Source organism: Xiphophorus couchianus, chromosome 2 (assembly GCF_001444195.1).
Source record: "Xiphophorus couchianus chromosome 2, X_couchianus-1.0, whole genome shotgun sequence".
Classification (NCBI taxonomy): Eukaryota; Metazoa; Chordata; class Actinopteri; order Cyprinodontiformes; family Poeciliidae; genus Xiphophorus; species Xiphophorus couchianus.
This window is the reverse complement of record NC_040229.1, coordinates 820,574-844,880: the sequence shown is the minus strand read 5'-3', so window position 1 is coordinate 844,880 and position 24,307 is coordinate 820,574. Positions and strand designations below refer to the sequence as shown.

The 24,307-nt window shown below is 41.5% G+C and overlaps 3 protein-coding genes across 3 annotated transcripts; 2 read left to right on the top strand and 1 right to left on the bottom strand.

Moving 5' to 3' along the window:
- The first annotated feature begins 200 nt into the window (after positions 1–200).
- Positions 201–8,379, top strand: LOC114155648 (serine protease 27). Its single transcript, XM_028035636.1, has 6 exons — positions 201–500; positions 669–778; positions 969–1,045; positions 2,040–2,311; positions 6,530–6,690; positions 7,938–8,379. Exons 1-6 carry the CDS (start codon positions 455–457, stop codon positions 8,190–8,192), a joined length of 921 nt encoding a protein of 306 aa, XP_027891437.1. The 5' UTR covers positions 201–454; the 3' UTR covers positions 8,193–8,379.
- Positions 8,380–9,334: 955 nt separating this feature from the next.
- On the bottom strand, positions 9,335–17,797 carry mapk7 (mitogen-activated protein kinase 7). The gene is made up of 7 exons (XM_028001049.1): positions 17,663–17,797; positions 15,567–15,847; positions 15,305–15,470; positions 13,238–14,661; positions 11,380–12,440; positions 11,168–11,298; positions 9,335–9,637 (listed from the first exon to the last, which is right to left on the bottom strand). Exons 2-7 carry the CDS (start codon positions 15,829–15,831, stop codon positions 9,490–9,492), a joined length of 3,195 nt encoding a protein of 1,064 aa, XP_027856850.1. The 5' UTR covers positions 15,832–15,847; positions 17,663–17,797; the 3' UTR covers positions 9,335–9,489.
- Positions 17,798–18,639: 842 nt separating this feature from the next.
- Positions 18,640–21,047, top strand: vkorc1 (vitamin K epoxide reductase complex, subunit 1). Its single transcript, XM_028026632.1, has 3 exons — positions 18,640–18,930; positions 20,483–20,592; positions 20,727–21,047. The coding sequence occupies exons 1-3, from the start codon at positions 18,749–18,751 to the stop codon at positions 20,936–20,938; spliced, it is 504 nt and encodes a 167-aa protein (XP_027882433.1). The 5' UTR covers positions 18,640–18,748; the 3' UTR covers positions 20,939–21,047.
- Positions 21,048–24,307: the final 3,260 nt, after the last annotated feature.

Here is a 24,307-nt window from a genome sequence, read left to right as displayed (position 1 = left end):
GGAATCTTTTGGATTCTCCTTGTTGGGGTTTTGATAAAACAACCATCCCGCGTATTTTCCTCCATTTTCACGGAACCAAAACCCTCTTTACAGGAAATCAACCTGCAAGGAATGCAAGGACGCAGTTCCGTTATTTTCACTGGCTCAGGTGTGCTTCATGGGCGGGATAAAGGTTCCGATGGGGTGTGACGTTCCGCCCAGGTAACAGGTTTCTCCGTTGAAACTGTGAGTCAGAATTGATCGGAGACCGCAGGTTTTTTGGGGACAAACCCGGGGGCATAAACGGATTTCTGTCCGTTTCTAAGAAAGTTTTAAGAAAAGCGATGAGACTTCCTAAACTTTAGTTTCTGCTGTGTCATCACGAGGAGGATTGACTGCAGCGTTTTGACGATTTATTGAAATAACCAGCTTCGAACTATTCAAACAGATTTTTGTAACGTATTTGTTCACCAAAATGGCGACGAAGTTACTGTTTTCTGTAATGTTTTTGTGCGTAACAGGTAAGTGGAGAGCGGAGGGTCTTCCTGTCGGTTCCCCTCCCCGCCATTCCCGTGTCTTTGTCCCGGAGACATTTTGTTCTCTCGGCTTGTTTTCGGCTGTTTGTGTTTAGCGGTGATTAAAGGTTTTTCATGCTTTGCTCTTGGGTCGGAAACTCGCATTTTCTCCAGGTTTGAGAGGCTCTAATGCGCAGGTGTGCGGCCGTCCGCAGCTGAAGGACAGGATTGTAGGAGGGGTGGACGCCTCGAATGGGGCTTGGCCCTGGCAGATAGATATCCAGGTAAACCCTCAATTAAACGGGAATGTTTTCACTTTCATCCCGTGGGTTCACAGCTGTGCCCGGAGGAAAGCTTTGGTTGTGGTTTAGTCTGGGTTTAGTTGTGAAGCTGACCTGCTGACAGAGGGATTTGCCTGTGATGCAGAAGTGACTCACTGCTGTTTTCCTTCTTTCCCTTCCTCTCTGCCTCCAGAAAGATAATGCACATATCTGTGGCGGCTCCCTCATCACGCAGGACTGGGTGCTTTCAGCTGCACATTGCTTCCCCAAGTGAGAAAGCTCCACCCGGACAGAAACTGCTGGATTCTTCTCTAAGTTGCTATTTCACTGCATTGAAAGTATCTGGGCTGTTTTGCATTTAATCAGAATCTGAAACACTAAAACTGGCCTTAAAGATTAAGTTGCTTGTTCAATTTGCAACTTGTTGCTTGTTCAATCATTTCCGATTTCTTTTATCATCTGTGCTTCCACCATGCTGTGTTTTTTTTTATTATTTTGTCTAATGTGTTCGGTGAAACTTTGCCCAACTGGTTAATTATTACACTGGGATGTAAAATGAAGGTTTACAAGTGTTATAAACGTCTAACAATTACTGGGTTAGAAATTAAACTAACATGTTATTGATGAGGCGATGCTTTTCTGATGCAGCTGAATATTTCAGAGTCACTTTGCCGTTTGCTTCTTTGCTATTAGAAAATAGTGTAATTTGTAGTCCTTATTTATTCATCTAACTTGATCATTTAATTTGACGTTGGATACATCAAGTCTTTGCACAGATGACCAATAAGCAACTTTTATCAACATTCATAATCCGTTATGTGCTTTTTCATATTTGCTGTTTAAATTGAACCACAGTATGGTGTGAAAATTTATCAAAAAATCTGTATTTAAACCTTTTTCACACAAAAAAAGAGTAACAGCCTCTGATTAGCCTTTAAAGTTTACATTTCTGCCATTTTTAAAATCTTTTAAACACTTAACTTTTGTACATTTGGTCATGAAACAGAGATTATGAAACTCAAAACTTGCATTTTGGCAAAAATTATTCTAAAGGGCCAAATTGTTTTCAACAAGAGGAAATAAACTGAGCGTTGCTCTGAGGCAGCCTTGGATTTAAAATGTCTGCATAATCTGCCCTTTTCTACATATTTAAGTTATTCACTTATTAGAACTACTTCCTATAATGCGCTTGATGCCTGCTCTGATTTGAAAGATTAAAGCGTAATGATTTCTTATTTAACGTCACTAATTTGTCGTTTTTCAGTCCGTCCGACGTGTCGCCTTACACTCTGTACATCGGACGGCACCAGCTGAATGGGATCAACCAGTACGAGTTGACCCGTTTTGTGACGCGCATAGTGATTCCATCTGGTTACCAAGACCCCAACAGCGGCAAAGACATCGCTCTCCTGCAGCTGTCCAGCTCCGTGTCCTGGAACAACTTCGTCCAGCCTGTGTGTTTGCCTGCGTCGGGAACGTTGTTTCCCTCTGGGATGAGCTGCTACGTCACGGGCTGGGGAAACATCAGGGAAGACGGTAAAACCCGTTAACTTTCTGTCGTGGCACCGGCAGCTTTCTGGAAACTAGAATATTCTCAGTTGATTTATTTCATCTCCTCCATGGGCTGCCACCTTATCGTGGTGGAGGGGTTTGAGTGCCCCAATGATCCTAGGAGCTATGCTGTCTGGGGCTTCATGCCCCTGGTAGGGTCACCCAAGGCAGACAGGTCCTAGGTGAGGGACCAGACAAAGTGCAGCCCGAAGACCCCAATGATGAAGGAAAACCTTGGACTTGGTGTTCCCTCGCCCGGACGCTGGTCACCGGGGCCCCACTCTGGAGCCAGGCCTGGAGGGGGGGCACGATGGCGAGCGTCTGGTGGCCGGGCTTTTACCCATGGAGCCCGGCCGGGCTCAGCCCGAAGAGGAAACATGGGCCCCCCCTCCCATGGGCCCACCACCCGTGGGAGGGGCCAAAGGGGTCGGGTGCACTGTGTGATGGGTGGCGGCCAAGGGAGGGGACCCTGGCGGTCCGATCCTCGGTTGCAGAAACTGGCTCTTGGGACGTGGAATGTCACCTCTCTGGTGGGGAAGGAGCCGGAGCTAGTGCGTGAGGTCGAGAGGTTCCGGCTAGAAATAGTCGGTCTCACCTCGACGCATGGCTCTGGTTCTGGAACCAGTCTCCTTGAGAGGGGCTGGACATACTTCCACTCTGGAGTTGCCCAGGGAGAGAGACGTTGGGCAGGAGTGGGCATACTTGTTGCTCCCCATCTCGGCGCCTGTACGTTGGGGTTTACCCCGGTGAACGAGAGGGTAGGATCCCTCCGCCTACGGGTGGGGGGACGGGTTCTGACTGTCGTTTGTGCTTACGGGCCGAACGACAGTTCAGATTACCCACCCTTTTTGGAGTCCTTAGAGGGGGTACTGGAGAGTGCTCCTCCTGGGGACTCCCTTGTTCTGCTGGGGGACTTCAACGCTCACGTGGGCAACGACAGTGAGACCTGGAGGGGCGTGGTTGGGAGGAACGGCCCACCCGACCTGAACTCGAGCGGTGTTCTGTTGCTGGACTTCTGTGCTCGCCATGGATTGTCCATAACGAACACCATGTTCAAGCATAAGGGTGTCCATATGTGCACTTGGCACCAGGACACCCTAGGCCGCAGTTCGATGATCGACTTTGTCATCGTTTCATCGGATCTGCGGCCGTATGTCTTGGACACTCGGGTGAAGAGAGGTGCGGAGCTGTCCACTGACCACTACCTGGTGGTGAGTTGGCTCCGGTGGCGGGGGCGAAAGCCGGTCAGACCTGGCAGGCCCAAACGTGTTGTGAGGGTCTGCTGGGAACGTCTGGCGGAATCCCCTGTGAGACGGAGCTTTAACTCCCATCACCGGCAAAACTTCGAACACGTCCCGGGGGAGGTGGGGGACATGGAGTCTGAGTGGACCGTGTTCCGTGCCTCCATTGTCGAGGCGGCCGATCGGAGCTGTGGCCGCAAGGTTGTCGGTGCCTGTCGCGGCGGCAACCCTCGAACCCGTTGGTGGACACCTTCGGTGAGGGATGCCGTCAGGCTGAAGAAGGAGTCCTATCGAGCCTTTTTGGCCTGTGGGACTCCGGAAGCAGCTGATGGGTACCGGCGGGCGAAGCGGCATGCGGCTCGGGCGGTTGCTGAGGCAAAAACTCGGGTGTGGGAGGAGTTTGGAGAGGCCATGGAGAAAGACTTCCGCACGGCTTCGAGGCGATTCTGGTCCACCATCCGGCGTCTCAGGGGGGGGAAGCGGTGCAGCACCAACACTGTTTATAGTGGGGATGGTGTGCTGCTGACCTCTACTCGGGACGTTGTGGGCCGGTGGGCAGAGTACTTCGAAGACCTCCTCAATCCCACCAACATGCCTTCCACTGAGGAAGCGGAGCCTGGGGACTCTGGGTTGGGCTCTCCAATCTCTGGGGGCGAGGTCGCCGAGGTGGTTAAAAAGCTCCTCGGTGGCAAGGCCCCGGGGGTGGATGAGATCCGCCCGGAGTTCCTTAAGGCTCTGGATGTTGTAGGGTTGTGTTGGTTGACGCGACTCTGTAATATCGCAGGACATCGGGGGCAGTTCCCCTGGATTGGCAGACTGGGGTGGTGGTCCCCCTGTTCAAAAAGGGGGACCGGAGGGTGTGCTCCAATTATAGAGGGGTCACACTCTTAAGCCTCCCTGGCAAGGTCTATTCAGGGGTCCTGGAGAGGAGGGTCCGTCGGATAGTCGAACCTCGGATTCAGGAAGAGCAGTGTGGTTTTCGTCCTGGTCGTGGAACACTGGACCAGCTCTACACCCTCAGCAGGGTCCTGGAGGGTGCATGGGAGTTCGCCCAACCAGTCTACATGTGTTTTGTGGACTTGGAGAAGGCGTTTGACCGTGTCCCTCGGGGAGCCCTGTGGGGGGTTCTCCGGGAGTATGGGGTACCGGGCCCTTTGATACGGGCTGTCAGGTCCCTGTATGACCGGTGTCAGAGTCTGGTCCGCATTGCCGGCAGTAAGTCGGGCTTGTTTCCGGTGAGAGTTGGACTCCGCCAGGGCTGCCCTTTGTCACCGATTCTGTTCATCACTTTCATGGACAGAATTTCTAGGCGCAGCCAAGGTGTTGAGGGGATCCGATTTGGTGGCCTCAGGATCTCATCTCTGCTTTTCGCAGACGATGTGGTCCTTTTGGCTTCATCAGATCGTGATCTGCAGCTCTCGCTGGATCGGTTCGCAGCCGAGTGTGAAGCGGCCGGGATGGGGATCAGTGCCTCCAAATCCGAGGCCATGGTCTTGAGCCGGAAAAGGGTAGAGTGCCTTCTCCGGGTCAGGGGGGGTGTCCTGCCCCAAGTGGAGGAGTTTAAGTATCTCGGGATCTTGTTCACGAATGGGGGAAGAAGGGAGCGGGAGATCGACAGGCGGATTGGCGCAGCGTCTGCTGTCAAGCGGGCGCTGTACCGGTCCGTCGTGGTGAAGAGAGAGCTGAGCCAAAAAGCGAAGCTCTCGATTTACCGGTCGATCTACGTTCCCACCCTCATCTATGGTCATGAGCTTTGGGTCATGACCGAAAGAACGAGATCGCGGATACAAGCGGCCAAAATGGGTTTTCTCCGTAGGGTGGCTGGGCTCTCCCTTAGAGATAGGGTGAGAAGCTCAGTCATCCGGGAGGGACTCAGAGTAGAGCCGCTGCTCCTTCACATCGAGAGGAGCCAGTTGAGGTGGCTCGGGCATCTGGTCAGGATGCCTCCTGGACGCCTCCCTGGTGAGGTGTTCCGGGCACGTCCCACCGGGCGGAGGCCCCGGGGAAGACCCAGGACACGCTGGAGGGACTATGTCTCTCGGCTGGCCTGGGAACGCCTCGGGATTCCCCCGGAGGAGCTGGAAGAAGTGGCTGGGGAGGGAAGTCTGGGCCTCCCTTCTGAAGCTGCTACCCCCGCGACCCGACCTCGGATAAGCGGAAGAAGATGGATGGATGGATGGATGGATGGATTTATTTCATTTCAGAAAATGGGGCTCTGATGTTATATTAGTTTCACATGGAAGTGCAAAGAAATAAAAAAACAGAGAGAAGGGCATCTTTAAATGATTTAACACAAATACTAATCAATAATTATATCGACTGCAGATGCAAACAATTAATTGACTTATGATTAATGTTTAGATTGAAATTAGTTCCAATCGATTAACAAGTGTTAGTCTTAACAAGTGGATGTTCCAGGAGAAACAAGATGGCGGAGGGCGTTTCTCTGAACAGGAAAGTGAAACAGTCCAAACATAATCCGGTTCTGTTTTTCAAAATATAAACACATTTTATTCTTTTTGTCTTTTTCTACTCAGCAATGTAAAAAGTTCCTATTTTTTGTGTTATTAATGTCTAAGGTAATCAATTTTTTTTGTTCATTCAGTCTATATTTAATATACAATTTTTGTTAAAAAAAAAAAGGCATTTCATGAAAAATAAAACCTTCTGGAAAGACGGTCGACCCCCTCGTTCCTAAAAGAACCATTTTTAGGAAAATGGTTGCTTATCAATTGTTAGTCAATTTAGATTAATTTATTAATCAATGACTTGCATCCCTAATTATTAAAAGATATGAAACATGTATTACACTCTAATGTAATACAGTAGATTACATTAATGTGTGTATTAATGTGAATATTGTGTATTACACACACAATATTCTAATGCAAGATGATCTTAAGTTTCAAAACATGCTTTGCTAAAAAATCACCTGTAAGTAACTAGCTTGCCTCCTCTCCAGTGGCTCTGTCAGGAATTGGGACTCTGCAGGAAGTGCAGGTGCCAATCATCTCCCAGACTTCCTGTCAGGAAATGTACCAAACGGATCCGGTGGAGCAGGTGGACATTCTGTTCGACATGATCTGTGCAGGATACCAGGAGGGCGGCAAAGACTCCTGCCAGGTACCATTTGATTTATGTTAAACATTGACTTGTTTGAGTGAATTCAAATACACATTGCATGTTGTTTACATCTGGAAATGTCACACATGTGAGCAACACTAAAGGGGCAAAAAGACCATATGTTTACATGCTATTCACAGCTGTGCTGCTGTGGTAGAACAACTTTGTTTACAGAATGAAACCTGGAGTTGTGGGTATTATTAGTTTAGTGCAGTGTGAAACCACCAAGGTGGAAAAAAACAGAAAAACCATCGAAGAACAACTCGGTCCGAGTCTGCTCACACAGACGCGTTGCCACAGCAACTGACTTACAACAATGGCGCTAACATATCAGAAATCGACACCAAAAAACATGCCAACATTTCCTAAACAAAGAACAGAAATTCAACCTGTTTTATGTTTTCAGGCTCGATGTTTGTGTTGCAGTAAAGCAGGTGTTGAACACCTGCTTTACTGATGATCTGTCAGTCGGTGTGTGTGTCGCCTTATTTTATTTTAAAATCATTTATTAACTGAACCTAAACACACCAAATTCCACAACACATCTACATTAAGGTTGTCATAGTCAAGCTAGCATAACTGACCTACTTGCCTCTCCCTTGCTATTATCTTTTTGTTAAACTTTTGTCTGACCTTATCTAGTTGTAGTGATGACAATCAGTAGCAAAGCTCTGTTTACTTTTCTTTTATATATCAGGTTGACATTTAAGATTTAGTACTTTATGTTGACAACCGGACAGCTAAAAGCAATGGCAGTCATTGTCAGCCAGCAATTATTTATAATTATCTTTAATAAATTAATCGCACAGTAAAATTAAAACTCAATAATTTTCATTAACATGATTTATCTCTTTTTTTCTCTCTCTTTCTACCAAAAACTGGATGATAAAAGTCTTCAATTTGGTGCTTTGGTCTCAACCCTTTTTTTTGGACAATTTTTGTTTAGAAAGGCTTAAAAATTCTTATTTGTTTTATTTATTTTGGATATTTAAAATGTCTTTCAGTTGCATTGTTAAATGTTCATTAGAATTTAAAGTTTACTGATTTCTTAGAATTTGTTTTTGCATTATTATTTTTGCCATTACCATTGTGTTACTTAAAAATGGTCCCAAAGCAACAATATTATTATTTATCGCAATAACTTATGGAACAATTCATCATCCAGGAAAATCTATGCGACAGGCCTTGTCCAGCAGGGGGCGGCATCTTGCACACATGACAATCTGAATAACTCTTCGTCTCTGCAGGGCGACTCAGGGGGGCCCCTGGTCTGCAGCATGGTGAATGGCACCTGGGTGCAGGCAGGAGTGGTGAGTTTTGGACTTGGTTGTGCGAAACAGAACAGGCCGGGTGTGTACACCAGGCTGACCAGCTACTCCGAGTTCATCCGCTCCACGATACCAGAGATCCAGCTGTACGGAGGAGCGCGTCGGAGCATGTGTGGCTGTGTTGTTGTGTTGGCCAGCTGTCTGTCCGTCTTCCTGATGCTAACTCAGAGATAAAACAGTTTTTTATATTTAAGAGTTGGAACAAGAAACCTGTCATGAATGAAGGAGTTAAATTGTTTCTGATAGTTTTAATCAAATTTGTAATTCTTTCATCCTGTCTGCACATGAAGCCATATGGAACTTTGTAACCTGATCTTGTTTTTAATTAAAATTTTTAATTAATTAGATTTTAAATATGAATGAGAAGTTTCATTTCCAATTAAAGAAAAAGTTTGATTAAGATGTTTGACTCTTCTGTTTGTTGTTTTTAGCTCAGAATGGAAATTAATGCAGGACAATATGGCTGAAAATTTATCACAATATAAGCATTTCAAATCAGTATCGCACTGTAAAAACAAGGTCGTAGTATTTTTGGTCTAGTTTCTAGAGAAAATATCTTGAAATAAGACAAAACTATCTTACAAGTAACTTTTTAGTAAGATATAGAGCTTTAAGTAAATAATTCCTTAATATTGATGAAAAAGTTCTAGTTTCATTGGAGGATTATTTAACTTGTTATAAGTCAATTTATCTGCCAATAGAACTAGAACTTTCCCACCAATATTAAGGAATTATTGACTTCAAACAAGTACATATATCTTGCTTAAAAGTTACTTTTAAGTTTCAAGTGTGCTAAGATATTTGCACTAGAATCTAGACCAAAACTACTTGATAAGATTTTATTTTTGCAGTGCAATAATTGATTAGTTTTTTTTTTTCTTTCAAATATCTGAAATGCTACCAAACTGGTAATATTTGTCACTTTCCTGTTTTCGCTCCACGACGTTTTATTTTTAAGCAGTTATGAGGCAGAGTGGTAAAACCTTAAACTGCTGCTGTGCCAGTTGCTCAACTGGTTGTTGCTAGGTAACCAAGGTGAGTTGCTAGGTAACCAAAGAGTGATTTGCTAGCTGGCCATCAGGTTGAACAACTAAAGCTTTTCATCTGCCTACATCCCCCAGAATGCTATGCGGTTCTGGACGGGAGTTCAGTTAAACTGAATATTCTAATCAGATGTATTATCTATTGATATTGATCATCTATTGCAATATATATTATTGATTTATTGTCCATCCCTAGTGGAAATAAGAGATTTTCTTCATACAAAATCATCAAATTTTATTAATAAAACTCATGTAGCACCCAAAGGCAGCAGACAGGTGGTGCCAAAATGTTTTTATTACAGAAAGAGCTGCATGATTTAAGAAATGCTCTACATCGTCTATGGAAGGAAACATTATTGACTTGATGCATGTTGCCCACGTTGGTGGTTAAAACACACATGCAAGTGTGTTTGAGGAGGGAGGTCAAGTCAGGCATCATGGGGGATGGTATCAGAGAGGATCATGGGTGAGCCGAGCTGCAACTCCTGCTGCAGCGACTCGAGGTCAGCCGGAGTCATGCGGTGGACCTCGCTCCAATCAGATAGCAGGGAGGCAGACAGAGGCGCCGAGTCGAAGCTGACGGGGGGAAAAAATGCAAAAAGTCAATATTTAAATGGGTTTTTTCTTTTTTAAAGTGGTGTTTCACATATCTTACAGATCATGAAAACTGTAGAAATGTTGGTAATATCCACTGAATTTAAAGCTTAATGTGTTACTTATAAATGTTTAATCATCTACATTATGGGCAAACGAGGAGTCGTGCTGTTTGCACATAGTTCAGCTAACTGGTCTGGAGTGTTTACCAACCTGGGAGAAAAAAAAAACAATGTTGAACCAAGAGTTAAATTTAATCTAGTGGCTCCGTTTTGTAGATTTTATATGATTTGTTTCCCCTTTAAAGCCCAACATCTGCCCTCTGACAGATTTACACAAGAGCATCAAAAGCAAATGAGGTGGATTAGCAGTTAAGAGTTTTTAAGTGTCTTCAGTCAGAGGCTTTTTCAGATTCATTGCAAGACTGCTGCTGGAGATCCTTCCTGTCCACAGCAGCTCTTTAAAGATACTTGAGTGATAAGAGTTAAAACATTTCATTTCACTTCGGTATAAATAAAGTACAATTTAATTGTTCTGACTGAACATCACCTTTAAGGGGAAACATTTTCTCAGACAAAAAATAAATAAAGTTTCTTCTTTTGAATTCTGTGATAAATGGAACCACCAACATCCAGTAACTTTTACTCAGATTCTGATGCTTTAGGAAGTTTGCCAATTCAGCAACCCGTTTGAAAGAGTGACCTCAACATCCTGCCGTTGTTGCTATGACAACGGTAGTTACAGCAACACCGTAGTCGTTACTGTAACTACTATAGTAGGACTGTAAACTAATCCTCTCGTAACAATCATTCACCTTTTGCTCTGGACCCTGACTGGCTTCTTCTCGTTTTGAAAAAGTTCTACTTTGTTCATCTCCATAACATTTTGTATGTTTTGTTTATTAGGTGAATAAAAAATAAAGGCATAAGAAATGTATTTTAAAACTATTAAAATTTTTTGAGTGCTTTCATTGTGACGCTTTTGGCCCTCATGTCAAAAGGTGAAGATTATCGTGGAAACTGGACACAGTTCTAGTGGACATGCTCCTCTATTGACCCTTTTCACCAGCATTGCACTGAAACGTAGCTCATAATGAGCTCAGCAGCTGTGCGCCTCCATCAGGTGTTTGCTAATTGCTGCTGGCTAGTTTGAAGGAGCACAGTGGGGGAGGGGTGCTTTGTGAAGCAGGAGCTCAGAAGCTTGGAAACTGGAGCTACGTCTTGAAGGCGGAGCTAAGTCCACCCTGATGCTTTGCACAGCTGAGTGGTTGCCATGGCGATTAAAGGATTTCCCAAACATGCATGAAGGAATAAAAGCATGTTTTTGATGAGAGGATGACATTATAACGTAATGTAAACCTCAAAAATGTCATGTTTACATAATACACCTCCTTTAAGTGGTAAAATGAAAGTGATGTAAAACAATCCCGATCACAGATTCCCCAAAGAACAGCTGCAAAGGTTTTAATAATCCTTATTGGAGAGAAAAAGTAAGGCCTGTCCTGGACCTCACCTGTCCCGGTCACCGTGTTGCAGCTCTGTCAGAGACTGGTTGAAAAGGTCATCCAGATCGAAGCCCACCCCGTACCCTGCCCCGCTGCCCTTTGGGGTAACCGAGAACATGGGGGGTAATGGGTCCTCTACCTGGCAGAGGGAAAATTATTACAAATTATGAACCCTTCATAAAAACTAAAACCTGGAGTAACCATGAATAAAATTGCTCACCTGTGACTTTGACAGCTGCAGGGTCACTGTATGGATGTCAGGGGCAATAGAGGGCCCTTGTTGCCCCGTGTCTGTAAATCCTAAGCTGGGGTGTGGCTGGGAGGGAGGAACCGCCAAAGTCCCACAGAGATGGTTTATACTCTGTGCTGCTGATTTCTCACCCAGAGAAGAGCAAAGCTTCTCCATGAGTCCGGGACTCGCAGTCAACGAGTTGAGGTTACTCTGACCTCTGACTTCCACGTTCCCATTTGTCTCTCTGATGGCCACCGAAGGAGCTTTGGGCAGAAAGCTCTCGAGGGGGAGCAGGTGCGCCTGAGTTTTCTGGTCGGGCGGCGGCTGACTCTGCAGGAAGCCGGACGCTGGCTGCGGCGTCCTGCTCGGCTGCTGCGTCGGCCTCGTTTCCAGCTGCTGGCCGCTCCAGTTCCCCACGCCGGCGAATCCGCTTTCCCCGCTGCCCTCTGCGTGCGCCTGGAGTGTGTTGTTTTTCACATATCCACCAGTGACGGCCATCATGTCGATCCCGCCGCATACAGCAGCTACTACGTCTCCTGGAGGCTTCCTCAGGCTCATGGAGAAAGGCAGCGTTAGCTGCTGGGCGGTGGCTGGAGGCAGAAACAGACGCTGCTGGTTCGGTTTTACTTGAGAAGCTAGCTGCTCATGAGGATGACTTTTCCTCGCCTCCATGTTTGTTTTATTGTTCTCACTGATTCTTTGGGAATTCAGGTAACAATCCTTAGTTTTCCCGTCGTTATTAGCAGTTTGGGATTTGTCGCTGAAACTGTCGATCATCTTCGTCCAGCGCTGCAAGAGGCTCTTATCGTTGTCGCTCAGCAGGACCCCGCCCAGCGAGTCGCCCTGTTTCTTCTCCTTTCTTTCCTTCTCCTTAATTTTTCTCTCCCTCTCGCGTGCTCGTTCCTGCCTCTTTCGTCTTTTCTCCTCTCTCTCTCGCTGACGTTCCTGGGCCGTGACGGGCCGCCGCGACTCGGGAACAGAAGACACCGCAGAGGAGATACTTCCTCCTCCGGTGCCACCATCAATGCCCAACCCAGAGCCGCCTTCGTCTGCAAGAAGGAACTTAAGTTAAGTTTAGATCAGTTTAAACTTAGGAATTTTGCTCCTGGTCATTAAAGTGGTTTGTATTCTAATGAACATTCAACTCCAAAACTGGAAACATTTTAAATATCCAAAATAAATCAAACAAAACATCAGAAAAAAACATAGAAAATGAACTAGGAAGTCTCTGTAAACAAAACTGGTAGAGTTGAGACCAAAGCGCCAGACTGTAAAAATACGAAATCTTAAAATGTTTTTAGTTTAGTTTCTAATGCAAGTATTTTGTTACACTTGAAATAAGACAAAACTAACTTACAAGTATTTTTCCAGCAAGATATAGAAGCTTGTTTTAAGTCAACAATTTCAAAAAAGCAGATTTTGTCTCTTATGACATGGAGAAATTGTCTTTTATAAGTAAATTTATCCATCAATGGAACAAGTATTTTTTCACCAATGTTATGGCGAATGCTCCTGTATCTTGCTGAAAAGATACTTTTACATTACATTTGGTCTTTATTCAAATTCACTAAGATATTTGCACTAGAAATTAGACAAAAACACTTGGCAAAATTGTGTGTTTTTGCAGGAAAACTGAAGACTTTTGTCATCCATTTCTGGTAGAAAAGGTGAAAAAAAAGGAAATCAATAAATTATGCAAATGGAATTTTAATTTATGATGCGATTCATTGAATTAATTGATTTAGGCCTAGCTGGTGTATCATGTAAAATCCCAATAAAATACATAATGATTTCCGGCTCTAACATGACAAAACGTCTAAAAGAACTGTGGACATGACACACTCACCGCCTCTGGCTTTATTTCTTAGAGCTGATTTTAACAGAGCTGCTTTCAGGGCATTTTTGGTGTCTTCGGAAATGGCGCCTTCCTTTCTCGTTCCCTCGGCTGCACGCGGAGGAAGCCTTGCATTCTTGGACAGCGAGTGTGAAAGAGACTGAGACAGAGACTGGACCTGTGCTGCCGACAGAGACAGGGAAGGCACGCTGGTTGGTAGGGCGGTCATGGTTTGTGCTTGTGACGAGGGAATGGCGTCGGGCTCCATGGGCTGGCTCTGGATGGCTGGGATTCCTGCCTGTCCTTCTCCGTCTCTCATTGTTTCTGATGGAGCGTCCTGAGTGGACACTGGTGTGGTGAGGTCGATCGTCTCCAACTGTCCGCTGTCGGAGTTGGCACTAGGCATGTCCACGTCGACTGGACAGCTTACATTTTTACTGAGGAGGGCTATATGATGGGGCACCTGGTTTGTGAATGCTTGGTTCACATCTGCTGGTGGGTTGTTTAGTTGCTTCTGGGAGTTTGCTTCTGTCATTTGTTGTTCAATTGCGACCATCGTTTGCTTGGTCAGGTCAACATTTGCTGGCTGGTTACTTCCTTGCGCCGCAGGTTCGACCCTTGACAAAGGCTTAAACTGCAGCCTTGGACGAGAACTCAGTTTCTTTTTGTGAAAGTCTTGAATCTCCATCAGAATAGCCTCTTTAATTTGCTCTTTGTTCATTGGAAGCTTGTCAAACTCAAAGTCAAAAGCTGGCACGCATGTTGGCTCGTCGTCTGGGTCGTGGTACTTGGACACGTAAGGATGCGCCAGCGCCTCCGTCACGCTGATGCGTTCACGAGGATCAAACTGCAGCATGGCCTGTAGGAGGTCTAAAGCCGAAGCTTCAGCTTGCGGGTACAGTTTGGCCAAAGGTACGGGTGTTCGGGATGGGAGGCTCTGAACGTAGGAGCGGACCCTGTCAGCCCTAATGGAACCGATCAAACCCTCAGGGGGAGTGCCCAACACGCTCAAGATGAGCTGCAGCTGGTGCACGTAGTTCTTCCCAGGGAAAAGCTGCTTGCGCCCCATCATCTCAGCAAAGATGCAGCCCACAGACCACATGTCAATGGCCAAACTGTAATGATTGAGAGACAGCAGGAGCTCAGGAGCGCGGTACCACCGGGTCGCCACGTACTCCGTCATAAAGCAGTATGACTCCTCTGGGTGGGAGCTCAGACCCCGCGCCATGCCAAAGTCCCCTATTTTCAGTTCACAGCTCTCGTTCACCAGCAGGTTGGAGGGTTTGAGGTCACGGTGGATGACGTTGGCAGAGTGCACGTACTTAAGGCCACGGAGGAGCTGGTAGAGGAAGTAGCGCGTGTGTTCAGGGGTTAGAATCTGGGCTGAGTGGATGATCTGGTGCAGGTCGCTCTCCATGAGGTCCAACACAACATATCTGCAAACACAGGATGGCAGCACAGAGATAAATTAGGAATGACAACTCAAGTCATGGGCTGTCCTTTACAGAAGCCGAGAGCGGACATTTTCTGCATGTACTTTTTCCCCAATGATTTTTTGAAATGAGTTAATCTTGAGAAAACAAAGTTTGCTTTTTCGAGATCCCAAGATGATTGGGAAACCTGATCCCATCCTTCAAATGCATGTGTTTAATACACACACCAGTCAACTCTTTATTTTGAGAAAACCACCAGGAAATTAACTTATTATCTCGAGAAAACCATCGGAGAAAAGGATGTGAGGAAAACGGGAAATTAACTAATTACTTTGAAAAAACTATAGGAAATTAAGCAGTTATCCCGAGAAACCATCAGGAAATTCTTGATATTTTGAGAAACCCATCGAGAAATTAACTCATCATATTGAGAAAACCATCTGGAAAACATATATGTGGAAAACGGAAAATTAACTCATTACCTAAAAAAAGAAAATTAAGTTGTTATTTTGAGAAAACAATCAGAAAAAAATAAAAAGATCAGGAAAACATCCTCTATCCCCTAACGTCTAGTGCCATCTATAAAAATTTACACATTATGTAAATGCTTAAAAAGAAATTGCATTTTGAGAAAATAATTACATACACAGACTTGAAGGCAGAGTGAGGAAGGTTGGGCTGCAGGATGTCTTTGATGGCGATGATGTTGTCATGTTTGAAGTGTTTTAAGATCTTCAGCTCCCTCAGTGTTCGCTTGGCGTTCGTCACCACCTCAAAAGCATTGGAGATCTTCTTTATTGCCACCTGCTGGCCTAGATGAAGTAAAAATAAAGAACAGAGTGGAAAAGATCAGACAGTAATTTCAATTAAATGAATTTTTTCACATTTAAACTCATCAAGAGATCTACCGTTGTCCCTTCTTCTGGCGGATGAAACGACACCATACGCCCCGGTGCCGATGGTTTCGATGACATCATACTCTTCTCCGACGTCAAACTTTACGTCCAGAGAGTGTGCTTTAAGCAGGGCCAAGTTTTTTGCTGCTATGCTGGTGTCTGCGTTGCCTGGTATCTCCTCAACTATATGCTGGTTCTGGTTCTGTCTGCCTTTGTCTGTGGCCATGTTTTCAGGAGAGGCCAAAACTTTGGCACCTCCACCCTCTTTAGTCGACATGTTGCTGTAATGAGACCTAAACAAACAAATAAAAGACAAAGTTATAGTTTCTTTATTACGATGTCATCAGAAATTGGCAATTACAGAGTTTGTCAAGTGCAAAGTTGGGTAGTAACTAGTTACATTTACTTGAGTAAAGTTTTTGAAAAAAATTACTTTTAAGAATACTTTTACTACGCTGAACTTTTTACCGTTACTTGAGTAATTTTATTATGAAGTATCTCTACTCTTACTTGAGTAAAATTGCTGGATTTTCTACCCACTGAATGAAAAACAAACATTTTTAACCAAAACTTCACCAGACAGAGACACACACCTGTCTTTGCTAAAGTTTCCTAAGTTTTTATTGAAAGATACTTATTTTAAAAACTTTCCTTTTGCCTGAGTTTATTTTTTTGTTACTTATATGAATTATTGTCCTTGAAATACTAAACTTTATATTTTGGTTAATCTTATTATGTATTTTTTAAATATTAAATGTTTGATAATTTGATCAGTTATTCAGTGCTTGAGTAAACCTTTTGCCAAATAGTTTTTTACTCTGAGTAATTTTTTGGTCAGCTACTTTTGTTGAAGTAGTGATACTTTTACTTGAGTCCAATTTTTTGGTTCTCTGCCCACCTCTGGTCAAATATTACCTGTATCTGCAGTTATTCGTTACTTTTAAAAGATTTTTATGGACCACAAAAATGTACAGCGCTCTTTGTCACGTCATATTTATGGTGCTTCTAAAACGTACTCACCCCATTGGATGTTTTTCACTTTTATTGCTTTTACAAATCAATCATGATCAACCAAAATGTATTCCTAAGAAAATAGTGACAATTAGATAAAAAATTATGTAACATAAGACAAGTGTTTGCATAAATATTCAGGACCTTTACAGTGACTGATGGTAGACTTACAATGAGTGAAATAAGGCCAAATTTTACTGGACAAGATTGATTTGTAAAAGCAATCAGAGGTAAAACATCCAACATGGTGAATACATTTTATAGCTTTTGAACAACTGCAGAGAAGTGGAAAATCATTGTGATATTTTTTAAAATAATTATTTATTGAAATTTACTTTGTGCACTCAAATAAAAGATTGGATTTTTCTCAACTTTTTAGCGTGAGATTGCAATAAAAAAGTTTTTGTCTCCAATCTATTTAGAAATCTTTACAAGCAATTCCAATAAACGTGATATAACCTGAAATAACTACATTTTAGTGCTCCACATGTAAAAAAAATATGGCAAAACAACCGTGTGAACATACAGACATATAACATATGTCTGTATGTTATATGTCTGTAACATTCAGACGTATTACTGAATGGTATTAATTATATTAATTAACAGAGAAACTGGAAGCAGGTGCCTATGAATGGTGCGTAAAATCTACATTTTAAAAATTCAACACTGACTTAATCAATGCTAGAATTATCTCCGTTTTCTCCTTAATGACAAACAACAGAGTCTCTCTTTAGAAAGACATAAGATAATCTTTCTTGAGACTCAAAATAGAGGAATAAAATGGACAGAATAAGGCAAACGCTGTCTTACATTTAACAAATAGAGGCCTGGATTGACTAAATGAGAAAGAAACCTGTAGATCTCAGTCAAATGCCTAAAACAGACCCCATTTTACAGCTGAAGAGAGAGGCACGCTAATTTTATTTGGTCAACGGTGACAAAGGAGCAACGTTTCTCACTTCTTGACGCAGGGGCGTAAGCTTGTTAACGTTGCCTGGAGCTCTGGCTTCCTACGTACCGTTAAACCTGCTGCTTCTCGGTTATAAAACGAAACAAAATTGCGAATGAATGCGATTCAAAAAAGATTAACATACTTTCAGCTCGTGAGCGAAACCACACCGTCCATAGCTCCAGTTTTAATAGCGAAAGAGCACGATAATTCACTTGTTTTGTCCACCGCTTCCTCGTCTACTTCCGGATTTGATTTCAGTCTCATGTGGCCAGCCAATTAGATGAAGGGAGGGAGGCCCCGTCATCCAATAGGCACTTTGAGGCGGGGCTTTCTGCCAAATAGAATGGAGTCTGTGTGGTTTTGTTTATTTATTCATGGGAGGTGACGTCGTTTTCCACATTTTATGAAAGTTGGAGAAAAATACAGGCAATTATGACGTAATGGTATATATTTTTAGAAAGAAAGAAGAAAGAAAGAAAGAAAGAAAGAAAGAAAGAAAGAAAGAAAGAAAGAAAGAAACCGGAGCGCACATTTGACAACTAAGACATGTCCATTGCTTCTTCATATTTTTTTTATGTCCTACTAACCACTCTGTCTGAGCTGTTTACATAAAAAGTGTGAATGCAAGGAGACTTAAATTAATCAAATTTACACTAAAATGTCAAAATTTGCGCAGAAACACCAGGATAGAAGCTTAAATAATCTATTTACATAATTTATTAGCTGATTTAGAGGTAACGCTTTAATTAAATTCTAGTGAAAACTTATTCCCTTACGCCAATTTATTTGATCTAATTAACTAACTCAGAATTGTTGTTGTTGTTGTTGTTGTTTTTGCACAAAAGAAAAACAAGATAATCAAAATTCTAAAATAAACCAATTCCAAACAAAAAATCTATTGGTTTTCAATACAACAAAATAGTTTAAAATTGTTCCACCCACTGCTAGATTTAAAAAAAACTACAACAGTAATAAAAGTAACCTGTAATGTATTAATTTTTTAATATTATGTAATGACAAGTCAAAGCATTTTTGCCCAAATAAACGTTTGGATCCGACCGTCCAATGGCAGGCGGGGACAAAAATGAAGCCAGCCAATCAGAAGTGAGGATGTGACTTTTAACACGTCGCCCACTGTAAGCGGACTTCGGTTGGATTAGAAAGAAAGCAGAAACTGTTAGAATCGATTTATAGTTTCTATATTCATTGTTTCCGTGAGGTTTTCCACATGGCTGCGGCTCAGGGGCTGCCGAGGTGGGAGCCCACAGCGCGCATCGTTTTGGGCCTCCTGGGTTTGGTTTTGTCTGTTTATGCTCTTCATGTGGAGCTTTCCCGAGAGAGAGACCCAGATTACAGGGCGATGTGCGACCTGGGGGAGTCTGTGAGCTGCTCCAAGGTTTTTACCTCCAGGTAGGAATTTCATTCACAGCTTTTGTTTTTTAAAATCACACCTGCAGAATCCACGAAGCAGGTAAACCATAACTTTACATAACTGTGGCTCAGAGTGGATTGGCTCCGCATTTAAACCTTTTTTTATTGCCACGTGTGGAATATTTGAAATTCCTTTGGGAATTGCGTTCTTTTTAACCCATAAAGTGAACGTTCTTCTGCGACTCAGCTGCATAGCCGATTGTTTTGGCTGGTGAATAAGTATTAACAACCAAATACTATGTTTGTTTTTTTTTCTTTTGGGGATTTTATATTATCCCCAAAAGAAAAACAAGTTTGTATTTGTGAAATGGAAGAAAAATGACACTCAGTTTTTGCGTGTTTATAATAAATTAAAATCTTAAAAGTGCGGCGTGCATTTGTATTCAGTCTGCGTTGATTAAATACTTTTTACAACCATCTTTTCCTGACGTTATAACTGTTAAACTTTTGGGTTTGTTTCTACCAGATTTACGTATTCTGCTTTGCAAAATCATATTAAAAATAGAGTGTCAGGACTTTGACTGGGCCATTACAACACAATGATACGGTTGGATTTTGACCACTCTGCTGTAGCTCTGGCTGTGGCGTCCTGCTGAGAGGTGAACCTCCTCAGTCTCAAGTCTTCACACAGTAGTATAGTGTTTAAAATTCAAAACTAAATAATATTAGTGCAAATCTTTGTCCTCCTTCTTAAATAAACTGGCAGCACATGTTTGGCCATCATCTGATCTACTATTGCCCTCTGATGAAATGCAGCACTCGTAGCCAAAAACAACCAATCAGAGCCAGGAGGAGGGTCTCAGCGCTGTCAATCAATCTCATGTACTTGCTGATAAATGTAGCTGATGATAGAGAGTCATCTTGCCTTCACAGGAAAACCGTTTATCTGCCATTATTGATGGTTGTGCTAACTAGCTTGAGCATTTACAACATGGGCCACACCAGATTGTGATTGACAGCGCTAAGACCCGCCTCCTGGCTCTGATTGGTTGTTTTTAGTTAGCACTGGAAGAAAGCAGAGGAGCATTATTGTCTCATAAACTCAATAAATATGTAAAAATGTTTTTTGTTGGGTTTTTTTTAAAATAAATGTTACATACGGCAGCTTTAATTTTTATTTACAGATCTTGAACTAAGTGAAGCTAAAACTGTCACTTGAGGAGTTCTAGGTAGAAAATATTTATTCACAAAGTTGTTTTTTTCTGTGTTAAATTAAAATGTATGTATTTGTGTACAGTTTTGGCTTAATTACTGCTCTGACTGTGTTGTTCTTGCACCAAATTGGCTTTTTTTTTAGTCTGTACTCCAATTAGCGATTAGTTGGCAATTGACCATGATAAATTGATTCATTTTCTTTTTTTTCCTTCCACTGAACCATTACCCCAGAACAAGGCATTACAATTTATGATTGTAATGTGACAAAACACACAAAAGAACACCAATACTTCTGTCACACAACAGTTTTTTAACAATCATTTCAGAATGCATTTTGTTGATGTTACCGCCTTTTTTTTCTTCCTTTTTTTGGCAGATGGGGACGTGGTTTTGGTTTGGTCCAGCTCTTTGTGGCCAAAGACAGCGTTCTGAACCAGCCCAACAGCGTCCTCGGCATCCTGTTTTACACTCTGCAGATGGGCCTGGGTAGGTCCACCATTGTCCTCTGCAAATTATAGAGCAGGGATTTTACGCTAACCGTTATGTCTATTATAGCTCGGCCTGCGTGTGAGATTACAGGGGTTGATTTCTGCATATAAACTCATTTTTCTTTACTGCAGGATTCTCTCTGTCTAAAAAGTCAGCCCTGGCCTTGGTCATCTGCTCCTGGGTCTCTGTAGCCGGCTCGCTTTATCTCGCATCTATTCTCGCCTTTGTTCTGGGAGATTTCTGCATGGTGTGTGTCTCAACGTATGTCATCAATTTCGCGCTGCTCTACACCAACCTGAAGAGACAGAAAGCAATCGAAGGAATGAAGGAAAAGACTGGATAGAAAATGCAATCTGTCGAGCGCAATGTTTCTTTTAGAATAAACTGGTTCAGTATTTTATTTGTTCTGATACTTTTAGTAATAAACATTAAATAAAACATATTTTTATGTATTCTATTTTTTATTTGTGACACACTTTACACGTTTTTGTAAACACTTTATGGTTTTAAATGATTTTAAACTTATAACGACGCATAGGCTCCTTTATGTAATTACTCAATTTTGCCAGCAGAGGGAGACAAATATCAGGTTTTGGTTCAGTGTCGCAACAGCAGGTTTTGTTTTCCTGGTTGAGAAATACAATCTGCGGAAATTAACATTTGTTTTAGGCAAAACTGGTCCAGTTTATTTATTCTGATAGTTTTTGTAATAAATGTTAAACAAAATATATATTCTTGTATTCTATTTTTCCATTTCTGAAACCCTTTACACGTTTTTCTAAACATGTTATGGTTTGAAATGATTTTTAACTTATAAAGACGCATAGGCTCCTTGGTGTAATTACTCAATTTTGCCAGCAGAGGGAGACAAATATCAGGTTTTGGTTCAGTGTCGCAAAAGTAGGTTTTGTTTTCTTGCTGATCTCAACATTTGTTTTACGCAAAACTGTTTCCGTTTTTTATATATTTTAATACTTTTAGTAATAAACATTAAATAAAACATATATTCGTGCATTCTATGTTATTTGTGAAACCCTTTACATGTTTTTCTAAACTTTTTATGGTTTGAAATTATTTTAATCTTATAAATACAGATATCTAAGTGAATTCTCAGGCCTGGGTGTGGACAGTTAAACTAAACCAAGAAATGTGATTTATCACAACTAACATATCACTTTTAAAAAGGGGTCAATTATATTTTCACATATATTTTTTTTTCTCTCTTCACAAAAAAAATCTTCATTTGAAAACCGTATTTTGTATTCCCTCGGGTTAAGTGATCTTAAAATATTTTAGTGTTACAAAAAGCAAAATGAAAACACTGTAAACATTTCTGTGGAGTATTTAAATAGCTAAACTCCTCATTGAATTTACATAAAATACCACAGAATATTCACTGACATACCCGGCTGGTCTTTATTTATGTAATACAGATTATATTCAGCTCCATCCAACATGTGGTGAAATCTATTAATGTACAAAAGTTGAATAATTTTCCACATAATTGATTCTATATTTGGATGTTGAGTCACAATCATTGCTCTGTTTCTTCTTCCTGATAAAATGACTTATTCTGATGAAAAATCCAGAATCACTGCTGTAAACATCATCATCATCGTCTTCCTCTGAAGGTGATTTTTTTTCTAGAAATATGTAGATTACCGTAAATAATCTATGTGATGTAAATAAGACTTATCATAAACCCTGTACTGTGAAAATCATAAAGGTTTTTAAGTAAAATCAAAATATGTTAATCTTTTAATTGCTATTAATGATATTTCTGGTCATTTTGTACTTTTCCCATTAACTCAGCCTTTTCTTCAGATGAAAAATATAAATTAAATCTAATTATAATCCTTGCAAAAATATTACATCCACATATTATGTCCCCTCATTTAATAATGGACTGAAAAAGCGTATTCTGCTTCTGTTGAAAAACTTAACTTTAATAATCAGAAACTTGTAAAAACATGAACTCTTCTTCAGAAATGTAACTATCTCATTAGCAGAACTCTCTGTTATTGTTTTCACGTTTCGTTTTACTGTAGCAGATCTCTTATTATTTGTGTTTGAATGTATATTTGACTTTTTTTGTTAAGAAAAAATGATAAACTTTTTTACACATTGTTTTATTTTACCCATTTATGTATGTATTTATTTAACTTTTATTTTTTACTTTATTTATTCTACTTTATCTATTGTCAATGTCTGTGGCTGTTCTTTATTTTTATTATAGCACTGTGATATTTGTCATCCCCAACTTAATGTTGTTTGACATGAATTTATTTAAAATGACACTTTCAATCATAAAAATGCAATAAAATCAAATATTTTGAGGATTTATATTAAACAGAAAAAGTGCATCATGTATTATTTATGTGTAATTTAAACACAACAGCCATTAAATCGTCATGTAATATTATTTTTAAAGCCGACTGGCAATTTGTATGTGTCAAAGTGTTTCCCTTTGACTGGAGATGCAGATTATCAATAGAGAACTTGCTCAGTGACACTTATTTTTTGATTTTTATTTTATTTGTTTTGCATGGTGCTTCCCTTGGTTTGTGTCGCCCTGGGCAGAAGCCATACCACTGAATGTCAGCACCGATTTTTAAAGAAGTGTTTCTAAATTCCCCTAATTAGTCATTTCTCTGCATATAAAATTAAAATTTCATTAGAAATGAATCACTTCCAACTATATTTTTAGCTTAGTACCCAATAATCAATCAGTGCTGTCATTTTCATGAGAACTAACGAATGGTAATGACAATCAACCACATGTCACTCCAGGAAGTCGGAGGTAGGAGGAGTGGACTGCCTGTCATCTTGATCTTTTCTTATCGCTTCTTTCCTTAGAAAAGGTCAAGATGACACGAGGCAGTTCTGGTAATAATAACAGAAAAGATGAATGTGATTTGGATTCTGTCTGGTTTTCATGTTTACCTCACAGATTGTTGCCAATAATTAAAGAGTAAACACATCAGAATGAGCAGTTCAACCAGTTCTGTCCAAATTTAAATAATAAAAAAAAAACTAACTTTAGGGCTTTTTTTATTAAGCCAATTTATTACTAATTTGGGCCAGAAGATGTGAGACACATTTGTACTGAAGCTTTCACAGTGTGGATCAAATATTTCTACATAATGTTCTTTCTTTGTGGTTATATTGATTTATTGAAGCTCCGGCTTTATGATTTTTCCTCTAATTTTCCATTTTGGTGAAACACTTCACAAGGGCCGGCACAAGGCATAAGCTAACTAAGCAGCCGCTTAGGGCCCCAGGGCCACTAAGGGCCCTTAGGGGCCCCCCTCAGTGGAGCTGATTATTATTTTTCTAGTATTAATTTCTATGTTATTATAATATCAAAAACACACAATTTCACTATGAATGATTTGTTTTTACAATAATATATATATGATAATGTATGTAAAAATCATTACTTTATGGATAAAAAGAAAAATAATAAATTACTCTTGGGGCCCCCTGGTGGCCGCGGTAGGTACCGCACGCTCCGCCGGTATCATGAGCTGCAGTTCAGAGCATCCAAAGGTCCAAAGCTCCGGTCAGAAGTTAAGTTAGCAAAACAATGTCTCAAAAAAGGACTTATCCTTCAGGGAGGGAGAAAAGGAAGAGGAAGAATAGAAAAAAGCCAAGATAAAGGTTCGTTTTAATGTGTCTTGGTAATGTAATGTAATGTAAAGATTTGTAAAGC